This window comes from Xyrauchen texanus, chromosome 24 (assembly GCF_025860055.1).
Source record: "Xyrauchen texanus isolate HMW12.3.18 chromosome 24, RBS_HiC_50CHRs, whole genome shotgun sequence".
NCBI lineage: Eukaryota > Metazoa > Chordata > Actinopteri > Cypriniformes > Catostomidae > Xyrauchen > Xyrauchen texanus.
The window spans coordinates 15,587,243-15,600,918 of NC_068299.1; the positions used below are offsets into that span (position 1 = coordinate 15,587,243).

The 13,676-nt window shown below is 35.0% G+C and overlaps 1 protein-coding gene across 1 annotated transcript; it reads right to left on the reverse strand.

Moving 5' to 3' along the window:
- Positions 1–6,837: 6,837 nt before the first annotated feature.
- LOC127618079 (eukaryotic translation initiation factor 4E-binding protein 2-like) lies at positions 6,838–13,271 on the reverse strand. The gene is made up of 3 exons (XM_052090319.1): positions 12,978–13,271; positions 11,464–11,640; positions 6,838–9,274 (listed from the first exon to the last, which is right to left on the reverse strand). The coding sequence occupies exons 1-3, from the start codon at positions 13,108–13,110 to the stop codon at positions 9,243–9,245; spliced, it is 342 nt and encodes a 113-aa protein (XP_051946279.1). The 5' UTR covers positions 13,111–13,271; the 3' UTR covers positions 6,838–9,242.
- Between the last annotated feature and the right edge of the window lie 405 nt (positions 13,272–13,676).

The window sequence follows — 13,676 nt, forward strand, 5'->3', positions numbered from 1 at the left end:
TACATGATGAATAAACTCCTGAATAAAAATAAAAATGTGTTTGGTCTGATTTAAAAAATAATATTTTTAAATGGATTTGATTGGTTTGTCGATAGTGAGCATGGGAATGTTTGTTTGTGTCCTAAGCATAGTAGCGCTTAATAACGATAGCTGTTTTTTTTTTTTTTAAACAACTATGCTGAGCTATTTTGTGTGACAGTTACCATGGATATACGGCGTTTCTTTAAACAAAGACCACCAAAGTTGGCAGTAGAGAGCAGCGAGGTAAGGTCTAAGTTGGTCTAACGTTACTTGCCAAAGCCATAGCCTCAAGCAAGGGACGTCACGGCCACAGGTGGGTAAGGGATAAGCAGCTGCGGTGTTAAGCGAGTCATTGAGTCATTTGTTCAAACGATTCGTTCAAACAGCTGATTCATCAAGAATAAAGTAGTCGTTCATGAATGGGTCACTGAATCTTTGACTCAACCGATTCGTTTAAAACACTGAATCATTTAGTAATTGAAAACACGGTTGACTGTGAGATGCGTTCTGTTTCTGCTGGGATCTTTGTTTTAAAATAGAACAAAAAGTCAATATTGCATCTAAAATGTAAGTAAATTATATGAATTACTTGTTTATTGAACTGTCGAAATCAGTGTTACATTTTCAGTCGTGATGGTATTCAGCACTTGGTTGTATGGTACGTGTTGCTTCATGTTATAAATATAAAAACTAACTTACACCTTTTGAATTTTTTACCGCAGTATGCTGAGTTTCTTTGTGTGAACTGCAGTTAGGCCTATTTGTTTCATCGAGAGGCTGCGCAAGCCTAAACAGCACAAATCTTTAGTGTCAGTTATGAATTTGAATAGCGTCAGTGCATTATGTAACAGGCTACTATCGATCATTATCATTGTATCATACATATTCAATTCATAATCGGTCATATCGTTTAATGTTATTATGCAATTAGGGAATTAGGTTTATCTCAGTTGTGCCCCCCTGAAAAAAATTTAATGCCCGTCCGTGAATTTGTGTCTGGCGCCGGGTCTGAATTGTAGAGCTCTCTCATTGAAATTCTTACTAGTAAAATTTCAAATGTCAAGCTCTGTAATTACAAATTATTGAGATTCAATGGAAACATATGACAAGTAAATATTCATTTGTAGAGCTCTATAATTGGAATTCTTACTAGTAAAATGCAATTATGGTGAGTAGCGCTGGGAATATTAAAAGATAATTTGGCCTTCCATAGTGAGCATAGAATAAAGCTAAGAGCTCTAGTCTAGAGTGTGCCTAGAAGTGAGGATACATCAAAGCCATCCATTAAGAGGGTACAATAGCATCAATAATTATGTTAAGTACCTTCTAATGATAAAACACAGTGTTCTCAGATAGGATTGTCACATTCAAAGCAAAGCAACACGTAATAATATTCTTTTTGTGGGTTTGAATGATAATATACTGTATATTTCAAAATACTTATCAATCCATTTAAAGGTGCTATATGTAATATTTTGTACTGTACTAAATCTTAAAATGACCCTAATATGTCATTAGAGAATTAGGAAACATGCTAAGTTGAAATACTTAACAATGTTACAGCCAGTATATTCTATTTTGAAGTTTCCATTCCAGGCCGGAATTTCTGTTTATGTTTTGGCCTGTGTGATCCCGCCCACTGCCCACTGCCCACTGCCCACTCATCAATAGTATTTCGACACCACCGGGTTGCCAGATTTGATCGTTTGTAGGCAAACAACTCTGTGTGCTGCATGGAAGCCAGCAAACGAACAGGAACAGATTCCAACCGACCTAAAAAGCCTTGCCATCCATCTAAAAACCACCATGATCAGAGGCGTAGTAAAACAAGGAGAATTATTGAAGATGCCTTTGGAAGATGGAGACAGTTTAAGCCCAGAAATCCTTAAAAACGTGTGCTGAGCTGTCTAATTTGCGTGTCAACATTTTGGCAACCCGCATGAGCTTCGAGTCTGCGCCTGCGCAAACAACTCTCCAGCACTTCATAACAACATAAACGAACCTGTTTTTTCCCCTACCAATTAATCACAACCTCTATTTATATTTCATTAAGTTGGTAGGCCTATTTCATATGGAAGAGAAAGTATCTAATATATACTACTCTATATACTAGGCATATATATATAAATACATAGCCTATATGACTAACACAAATGTATATTTATGATGAATATTATTCTTCCATGAACTCATTTAGCGGAAAACAAGTCTTGATTATGTTAAATTTGCAGAGACCTTGTTTGATAAGCAGTGTTACATGTTCTAAGGTCTTGTTGAATGTGCGTCCCAGCCTGGCTGTACAATTATCCCTGTCAGAACATCTGAAATATTCATAATAACATCATATTCTGTAAATCTGTCAGATAATTGCAGTTGCTTCTTATATGGGTGTGGGAGAAATCCAACCCATGAGAGTGTGTAGGAGAAAACACTTCCATCACACTATTTTTATTTCTGCTGCAGATGTGCATCTTTAAAGGTGAGATTTCACATGCATCTCATATCTTGTCACTGAATTGCTTGTATTTTATTAACGCAGTCTTCTTTTAGCCTTTATTCGAATAGCTGGGGAGAATTATTGATTTTATTTGAACTGAAAACACACAAAAGCACAAATACATAAACTTTCTTTAAAAATATCTGTTTTACATTTCTTTTCATTTTCACATAGAAATGAATAACTATAGTAACCCCATGGTTAATCATGCTGTATAGATAACCAGCATTGCTGTATCCAGGTTTGGGGAGTAACGGAATACATGTAATGGGATTACGTATTTAAAATACAAAATATAAGTAACTGTATTCCACTACAGTTACAATTTAAATCATTGGTAATTAGAATACAGTTATATTCAAAAAGTATTTTGATTACTGAAGAGATTACTTTGCATTTTATTGTAAATTGTTTCATTTAATATTTAGTCCTTTCAGATGGAAAACATTTAAACATATAAATGATGCGATCCAAAGTGCATTTGAACAGCGGTGAAGCTTTTTCTTATGGTGTGTTTTGTTCATACGAGCAGACAGAGAAGTAAGTTTGGGGCAGAAGAAATAGAAATAAACCTTATGTAAATTGTCAGCTTTATGCTAAGCTAAAATGCTATTTCTAGTCATTTTTATATGCACATGTTATCAGGCACGATCACGTTTTTTATCAAGAAAATTCACATTCGATCATAGTTTCTTTTTTTTCTAAGAAATTTGAGATTAGGGCAAAAATCGTTTTCTTGATAATAATTTAAAACAAGATCAATTTGATTGATCTTGTTTTAGAAACAACACTGCATATGATATTTAGGTTTTTCAGAGAATGTATTTTTAACATCTTGTCTTACTGTACTGAAAGAGTTTTTATAGTCAAAACAAATGAAAAAATTCTACCAGTGCTGAAGAAGTAATCCAAAGTATTTAGAATACGTTAGACCTTGAGTGATCTAACAGAATACAGTGAGGAAAATAAGTATTTGAACACCCTGCTATTTTGCAAGTTCTCCCACTTAGAAATCATGGAGGGGTCTGAAATTGTCATCGTAGGTGCATGTCCACTGTGAGAAACATAATCTAAAAAAAAAAATCCAGAAATCACAATGTATGATTTTTTAACTATTTATTTGTATGATACAGCTGCAAATAAGTATTTGAACACCTGAGAAAATCAATGTTAATATTTGGTACAGTAGCCTTTGTTTGCAATTACAGAGGTCAAACGTTTCCTGTAGTTTTTCACCAGGTTTGCACACACTGCAGGAGGGATTTTGGCCCACTCCTCCACACAGATCTTCTCTAGATCAGTCAGGTTTCTGGGCTGTCAGCTGAGAAACACGGAGTTTGAGCTCCCTCCAAAGATTCTCTATTGGGTTTAGGTCTGGAGACTGGCTAGGCCACGCCAGAACCTTGATATGCTTCTTACAGAGCCGCTCCTTGGTTATCCTGGCTGTGTGCTTCGGGTCATTGTCATGTTGGAAGACCCAGCCTCGACCCATCTTCAATGCTCTAACTGAGGGAAGGAGGTTGTTCCCCAAAATCTCGCAATACATGGCCCCGGTCATCCTCTCCTTAATACAGTGCAGTCGCCCTGTCCCATGTGCAGAAAAACACCCCCAAAGCATGATGCTACCACCCCCATGCTTCACAGTAGGGATGGTGTTCTTGGGATGGTACTCATCATTCTTCTTCCTCCAAACACGGTCAGTGGAATTATGACCAAAAAGTTCTATTTTGGTCTCATCTGACCACATGACTTTCTCCCATGACTCCTCTGGATCATCCAAATGGTCATTGGCAAACTTAAGACGGGCCTTGACATGTGCTGGTTTAAGCAGGGGAACCTTCCGTGCCATGCATGATTTCAAACCATGACGTCTTAGTGTATTACCAACAGTAACCTTGGAAACGGTGGTCCCAGCTCTTTTCAGGTCATTGACCAGCTCCTCCCGTGTAGTTCTGGGCTGATTTCTCACCTTTCTTAGGATCATTGAGACCCCACGAGGTGAGATCTTGCATGGAGCCCCAGTCCGAGGGAGATTGACAGTCATGTTTAGCTTCTTCCATTTTCTAATGATTGCTCCAACAATGGACCTTTTTTCACCAAGCTGCTTGGCAATTTCCCGTAGCCCTTTCCAGCCTCGTGGAGGTGTACAATTTTGTCTCTAGTGTCTTTGGACAGCTCTTTGGTCTTGGCCATGTTAGTAGTTGGATTCTTACTGATTGTATGGGGTGGACAGGTGTCTTTATGCAGCTAACGACCTCAAACAGGTGCATCTAATTTAGGATAATAAATGGAGTGGAGGTGGACATTTTAAAGGCAGACTAACAGGTCTTTGAGGGTCAGAATTCTAGCTGATAGACAGGTGTTCAAATACTTATTTGCAGCTGTATCATACAAATAAATAGTTAAAAAATCATACATTGTGATTTCTGGATTTTTTTTTTAGATTATGTCTCTCACAGTGGACATGCACCTACGATGACAATTTCAGACCCCTCCATGATTTCCAAGTGGGAGAACTTGCAAAATAGCAGGGTGTTCAAATACTTATTTTCCTCACTGTATGTTACAAATGACATTTTACAGTATGTATTCTGTAATCTATAGTGGAATACATTTCAAAAGTAACCCTCCCAACCCTGGCTGTATCGATGTGTTAATGCAATACTTTGGTTCTCATCAAACAAAGGATTCCAGTCTTAGCTGTCTGTGGGTTTAAAGGAATTAATGGAACTTTCGTTTTTACAGATTGGGCAATGTTTGAAATCACAGAGGATTTTTTTTTTTATCCTTGCATTTTTGTCAAATAACATTTAGAATTGGATGACATTTAAAGCTTTGAGGTGCTTGATAAAGATGATTAATGTAACTAGAAAATGCATTGATTGAATTTTACTCTTAAAAAGCTGTACGAAACTTGTATATTGTAGCACAAATAACAGTATCTAGCTGTTACTTTCAACAACAGTATCTAGTATGTTATTTAACAGCAATAAGATGCTAAATTACAGTAGTGTACTTCAAAAACAGTAGTGCACCGTAATTTTACAGTATGATGCTGCCAGTAGTTACAGATTTTGTTTTATTATTTTTACAAGATTTATTTTTAGTGTGTGTGTTTATGTGTGTGTGAATACACACTACCGGTCAAACGTTTTGAAAAAGTAGTCATACTATATATACATATATTTTTTTTAAATTTTATAATAATAGTAAAGTCATCATAACTATGGAATAACAGAAATGGAACTATGGGAATTATGTTGTGACTAAACAAAATCCCAAATAAATCAAAACTGTGTTATATTTTAGCCACTTTTAAAGTCGCTACCCTTTGCCTAGAATTTGCAGGCATGTACTCTTGACATTTTCTCAACCAACTTCTTGAGGGATCACCATGGGATGCTTTTTAAACAGTATTTGAGGAGTTCCCATCTATGTTGGGCACTTATTGGCTGCTTTATTATTGTTATTAAGTCATTAATTTCAAAAACTTTTTTGTTTTTTAATTACATTTTAGTTTCATGATGAAATAAGTTAATATGGTAGCACAATTATATTTTTGTCTACAAAACTAATTTCAAACATTTAAGCGTACGCCTTCAGATCAAAATATTTTTAAGATCATGAGAAACATTTCAGTCAACTTTTGACCGTAAGTGTGTTTATATATATATCCAAAGTATATATATATATATATATATTTTTTTTTTTTTTCAAAGTAAGATTAGCTTTGCCTCTTCAAGTTTTCAAGAATAGCTTTAGTTTGATTACCTACCACATTCTTTGATGTCACTCCAACTGTGTTGAATGTCTTGGCACTGAAAACAACAGCCTGATTGAACTGCTGTAGAGTGGACACATTGTGTTGCCATGAGTTTCCAAGCAACCAAGCTCTCCTCCATTTAAATACTGTAGTTTTATATATAAGGGCTAAGGAACTAGCAGGGTCTTTTCAAAAATAAATGGTGGGAACTCTATGTTAATAAAAGTTCTGTATAAACAAATGTATAATTTTTATAAACTTGATATTTGTGATAGTCAATCATTGTGCTTAAGCTAGATCTATATTTTACCCATAAACATTGACCTTGCTTGACTCAAATTGAAGTATCAAAGTTTTAGTTTTTTATATAGTTCCAGAATTGACTATTTTGCTAAAATAAATTAGGAAATTTAATGCATTGCACTTTTACAGTCCCCCTTTAAGTAGCGATATCTAGAATTTGAAATCCAATAGAGTATACGATACATAATATTTACTGTAAGCATATTAAAATGCATACGCACTTGGCAAAGAAGATAAACATCGAGAGATAGTTGATAAAGTAACTTTTATTGATCTTGCTGTAACAGTGTCCATTGGCATTTAATTTAAATTCAACTCAACAGGGTTTCAAAGAAAGAAAATACAGTTTCAAATTTCTGCCACATTAGATCAAATATTTCCATCCAAAATCCCCTCTAACAGAGTTAAATTTATTTCTGACAATTTCTGAAAAAGTAAAATAAAGAAATAAAAGTAAGCAGCAGCATTCATTAAACAAATCTAAGTTTCAGATTTCAGAGTTGAAACAAGTTGGGATTTGACAACTCAAAATCGATTACAGAAGGACAGTATCAGAAGTTCCCTTTACTTAGTCATTATTAATTAAATGTGACTTTTAAATAAGTCTGACAATGCTTTAATCTGGACATGACTTAAGGATTCAATTTCAATTCATGAATATTCATCAGTATTGTATGATAGAAAGTTTAACCTTAGCTAAATCTAAACCACGTTTTTATAATTTTTTTTGTCAACTCACCCATTAGTTGTATTACAAACATTACACTGCCGTATGCCCAAAATCTTTCCATCTCTGTAAGCAAATGATAATAAACATGTTTTCAAAAATATAAATGCTTTCTAGTAAAACATAGCAATATATTGATCTTATCCTCAAACTAAACAAGGAAGAATAATATAAGAACATTTTAACTGAAATTAATTAATCCTGTTTAAATGTATGAAAGGGAACTGTATTTGACAGCTGCTCAGCTTAGTAAGTAAGGCATGGATAGGGAGACTAAGCACAAGAGATCACCATGAGAGAAAAACAAATCTTTCTGTGCTTAGAATAACGGAGGCACAAAAAGTGACAATTAAATTCATGACAATAAGTTTTCTCCTCTTTTAAGTCACTTTGTTTGGATAATCTCTTTGCTTAACTTTCATTGAATATTAATCAAACCGTCTCACCCTTCATGAGATATGGCATCCCAAAAAATAAGATAATGACTCAGACATGTGAACTAGATGAAAAGCAGATCAAAACAATATGCATAGAAAAGCATTGGAAAGATTCATTTCAAATTTTCAAGACATTTGATCAGAATTAAAATATGAATACGTGGTCACTACAAAACCATCCATATTTGAAAAGGAACTTTAAACTTTCACATTGTGTGGCTGTGAGATAGACAATGGAAAAATGACCAAACTACACTTCAGTGCTTTCCTACCTTTGATTCCATCATCAAGGTTTGCAAGAATTGTAGTAAATGCAAAGTGACTGTAGATGTCACAGCTGATTTAAATGCAAAATATTATTATCCATGCTACTTCTCCGCTGAAGGGAGCAAGTGCTTCCTGAGAACAGCTCTCCTTGTCATCATGTTTCATAAGGTATATTAAACCCTTTATCCAGTCCAACAGCACTAGGTATTGTCTACTTTTGACTAGAGGATGTGTTTAACAGAACTACAGAGCTGATTTTGATGCTTCAAGTATCATAAGAACTAACTTACAATGCAAAGGTGGGAAAAACCATTCTGTTAATAGGATGAAGCTGTACTTTTAAAACATTCTCTCTGACCTAAAGTAACAAATTTCAAAATTCAGATTAGATGTTAGTAGTTATCTTAAATTAGCCATTCCATTTTCAGGTGAAAAGAAATGAGAAGAACATGCTCATTTCGGGGTAGTTTAAAATAAACTTGATAACTGGAGTACATTTGTTTGGAATTGTAATTCAGTACAAATTCTAATGTTTGATTATGGTCTGTGAATTTTCTATAACAATTCTATAAAACTATTCTTCTGAGCTGAACAAATACCTGAAAATCTTGAAACCTTAAATGTAAAAAAAATATACAGATGTTTAACTGATACAAATGGAATTCTCTTCATCTTTGAACCAAAATTATCATAGTCCTGCTGTCCCTTATTAGCAAGAAATTGGTGAAAAACAATCCAGTATTTCGGTTTTTGGATGGGAACAGACAAATATTACATTTGGAAGGATGTGTACAAATGATAACTGGATTTCAAAATAGACTGCATTAAAGGCCTTTAAAAAGGAATAAACTGGAACAGCGTACTCTGAAATCAAATCTGAACTATGAGAAGTGAATCTCTTACGGCTAATCTGTTAATGAAGTCGATTATGGTGAATTGGTAATATCTGGGCACTTATAATACATAATTTTCCCTTGCTCTCTGACTGAAGCAAGTATAGCTGATGGTAGTCCTGAAAGCTAAACAAATAGAGCACACTCAAAAGTTAGCTTTCAGGGCACCAGCAGTCCCACTGGGCAAACTTTACTCATTCATCCCCATGATTATGCAGCACCCAGCAGCTAGAGAGAGCTAAAGGAGAGGGCTTACAACATTGGTTTCTACAAGCCAAGCCACTGGTACACAGGTACCAGGTAATGAATCGTTCTTCACGCTGGTTCCTCTTCTTTAGATGTCCATCTCGAACTGAGCATCTTCACCTGTGACATAAAATTCTCCAGTGAGGGGAAAAAATATTTCATATGTAACATTCATGACCAATAGGGCTGCAGCTAACGATAATTTTGATAATCAAGTAATCTAACGATTATTAGAACGATTATTTGACTACTCAGGCGATTATTGTAAAGATTAATCATTAGCTCTTAACCGATTATTCAGCTTGTGCCCAGACTTAAAATGTTGTATTAAACGTGCTTATTAACAATAAAGAGGACAAAATCATCTTTTAAAAATACCTCTAGATGACATTCAATGAATTAAAGGGAAAAAAAATACTTTTAAGTTTAATTCAGTAAAGAAATTAACTGCAAAAAATCTTATTATCATCAAGTGTTTTTGCCTTTTTATTCCATTTAAAATGGTCTAAAAATCCTTAACACAAGACAAGATACAATTACTTGAGAAGCAACATATGAGATATTTAGACTTGAGGATGAATCTTAAATATAAGTGTATTTTGTATACACGTGTATTCACTTGGTTATAATTCTGCGAGTGCAGTAAAGACAAAATATACTTATATTCAAGATCTATTCTCTAAAAGCATGTCTAAATATCTTATATGCTGCTTCTCAGGTGAATGCATCTTTTTAAAAGGATTTTTAGATATGTACAAATATTTGTATTTTTAATATTATATTCAACATTCTCAGATAACAATTTTTTTCTTTTGCAGTATAGCTGCTAAAGAAAATGTACGTTGTTTTAAAGTAGTTTTAGTTATTTATAATGGCAAACAAGCCAAAACAATCAAAAACATATTTTGTTTCAGTGAATAATGGGGCGAAGACTTCACCTCTCTCACCTTTTTGTTCATTTCAATCCATCTTTAACTCTCTCTTATTAATAAAGCTATATATTGCCAATTTTCTTCATGATAAGAAATGCACAGTGACATCCATTATGATTCAACAAGTCGTGAGCCATCACGTTATAATCTAGCTTTAGCAAGTGCGTGCTCGAGGGACAGGTGTTCCTGCGACAGAGTGTTCCTCAGCCGGGTGCAGTTTCAATCTCTCCCCCTTAGATAAGGACATTCACACAACTCAGGCGCTAACTGCACAGATAAATGCCCGTTTTGGAGTTTGCAGTTATTACAAAGCTATTTTAATTTTATTAAAGCTATAACGCATTAAATATAACATGAAAATATTTCACTGGCAATCACAGTTTGTAGCCGTTTTATGAAACAACATTTTATGAGATTTGTGTTAAACTATCTATAGGTCATGCTTTATTTTTCAATTATTATTATTATTATTATTATTATTATGTCATATTTACAATTGTATTTATGAACTAATTTCTATTCATATTTATTTTTACTTGTTAGAGTCATTTTTAAGTCACTGCATAAGAGGCCAGTGAATGCTGTTGGAGAGTTTAAAATGTAAAAAAAATATTTTACAGGAGGTAGTTATATATAATTTTTTTACTACTTCATTATTTTGATAATATTTTCATTTAATTTTATTTGTAATTTGAATTTCAATAAATTTAATTAATTTTTAAATCAAATTCGTATACTAACCTGAAAGGCCGATACAATCACTGTTATACTAGCCATGATTCTGGCACTTTCTCTATAATTTATTAGAGCCTTCATCCAAATCCTGAGAAGAACCACATTTTCCATGTGTATAAATGTACAAAGGACACAGTTAATAAACAAAAGTATGCAAGTCCATATTCTATTATTCTAATTCATTGCATATGGTCCATTTACACTACCAAATTTTATGAATGTGCTGTCATTATATCGCAGCACATTTTATCTTTATGGTGCTTGACAGGGAATTGACTATATAATAGGACGCTGACAATGCAATAACCAGAGAAGAACCTTAGAACTGAATTGCACTTGACCCAGCCCATTAGCGCTTTGCGCACGCAATTTCACCAAACCCACTTGCACATGCTTGCGCAAAAACAAATACAAAAAATTTACATGAATGAATTATTGCATAAAATAAAAAAAGGGACAAAAGTCATAATGCTAACTGTATGATTCTAGTAATTACTAGTCTAAACCTCAAATCAGACCTATTAGTTTTAAACCTCCAATCAGACTCTTCAGTTTTACTCTTCATGTACAAAAGATGACAGATTGTTAAGCAGGGAGGTTCCAGTGGAAACAGTTCCAGTTAGGTCAGTTTTAAAGACTAACCTTGCCCTGGCTTGGCATCACGGTTGTTGATGTTGTTAGCTTCATTCCTCTTGTTTTCATTCAGGATGTTTCTGCTTGTCACTCCTGGGATAACTGGCAGGTGCGCTGGAGGAGTCTGGGCAATGGGCGAGTTACGCCGGTCTAACAGAAACTTGCGATCATATATTATTCGGGTACCTGCATTGTCACAACAAACAATACACTACTGTCAGTCTGCCAGCCAGGTCTGCTTATTGTTACAATACAGTTTATTACATGATTATGCATATGGCATAAACAGTATTATAGACATTCCTAATGCAATTCAAAAGCAATCGGACTATTACATATGATCATTCCTTCAACATCCAATAAACTATTGCTTTTAGCAGTACAAACATTAGTTCTTTTGATCCAATGCAAACAAAAACCATCAATTTTTCTGAAAGAAAACTTGCTTCCTTCTGCTCTGACAATGTTCCCCAACTCTGAGGATTGTTTTTTTTCCAGCAGGACAAAGCTACATGCCACACAGCCAGGTCAATCAAGGTGTGGATGGAGGACCACCGGATCAAAACCCTGTCATGGCCAGCCCAATCTCCAGACCTGAACCCCATTTAAAACCTCTGGAATGTGATCAAGAGGAAGATGGATGGCCACAAGCCATCAAACAAAGCCGAGCATCTTGAATATGTGTGCCAGGAGTGGGATATAGTCACCCAACAGCAATGTGAAAGACTGGTAGAGAGCATACCAAGATGCATGAAAGCTGGTATTGAAAATCAGGGTTATTCCAAAAATACTGATTTCTGAACTATTCCCAAGTTAAAACTTTGTATTGCGTTGTTTAAAAATGAATACAAACTTGTTCTCTTTGCATTATTTGAGGTCTGAAAATACTGCATGTTTTTTTGTTATTTTGACCAGTAATTTTCTGCAAATAAATGCTCTAAATGACAATATTTTTATTTGGAATTTGGGAGAAATGTTTATAGTATAATACAAAAATTTTAATTTTACTCAAAACACATACCTATAAATAGTAAATCCAGAGCAACTGATAATTTTTCAGTGGTCTCTTAATTTTTTCCAGAACTGTATGTGTGCTTGCGTCTGTATGCGTTTAATGTAATGCATTCCTTTGTTCTGTCCTATTCTGTCAATCAGTCAGTGTGGACCAATCATGTTTACGCATAGGCGGCGCACATCCTCCCTGTTGTTGTTATGAACACTATGGCTGTGTCTCAAAACCAAGTGAGCTGACTTCCTCGGCAACATTGTATGGCATTATCGATTTAAACGTTCAAACTTTATTGAGCCTCATTAGAATAAATAAAATTAAACGTTCAAATGAGCCTAAGGCACTTAAAATACTGTCTAGGTAGGAAGCACAGTAGGTTTTTTGATACTTAGCCTATGTGGTTAGGGCTTCCAGCCCACAACAGGCCACCCTCTACCATTAGAACTACATCTCCATGAAAACAATAAGCCGAGATCGGCTGAGACATGAAGCACAGGTCCCAGGCGTGAATTACCTCCCGGGGTGGTGGAGAATAAAGTGCCTCCAGGAGTGGTGCAGTAGTCGTGAGGTAGCTGAGTTGAGTCGTTGATCAGCACCGTCCTGGTCGGGATGGCCCTGCTCTCACTAAGATGACGACTGGACGACATTGCACTTGCTTCGGGGGTGCTAACCAGAGACGAGCTATGGAAGGTGAAACCTCGGGCCCTTTTCCCTCGTTTCTTATCGCTTTCCTAAGGCTTTCTTGGCGTTCTGCTCGTCCTCCCAACCGTCAGCACCAACCCCTCCCTCCGCCAGGCACAGGAAGCGAAGAGCGCTACGAGGATATGACATCAATTGGAGAATGACGTGAAACACACGCCCATCCTCGCGTCATTTTTATTTATTTATATATTTATTTATTTTTATTCATTCTCGCGTCATAGTTTGGGATGTTTTCGATTAAAAAATTGAACACGAAATTATGCAGTATTTTGAATTATATCAAGAAAGCGTGGAAAACACTTGTTTTGTGATTATTAAAGTTTTAGTTGACACTTTTCATTTATTACTTGCCTATTTGTTATTGTTTCTAATTTATTATTTTATTTGTTATTTTGTTTGACCTCCATGCCTTATATTTAAATTGTTAATTGTTATGTTTTTCTACCAAACTTTAATTGAATTTGTTCAATGCTGAATTAAAAAAAGTATGTTATCTTAAATGTTATCTTTA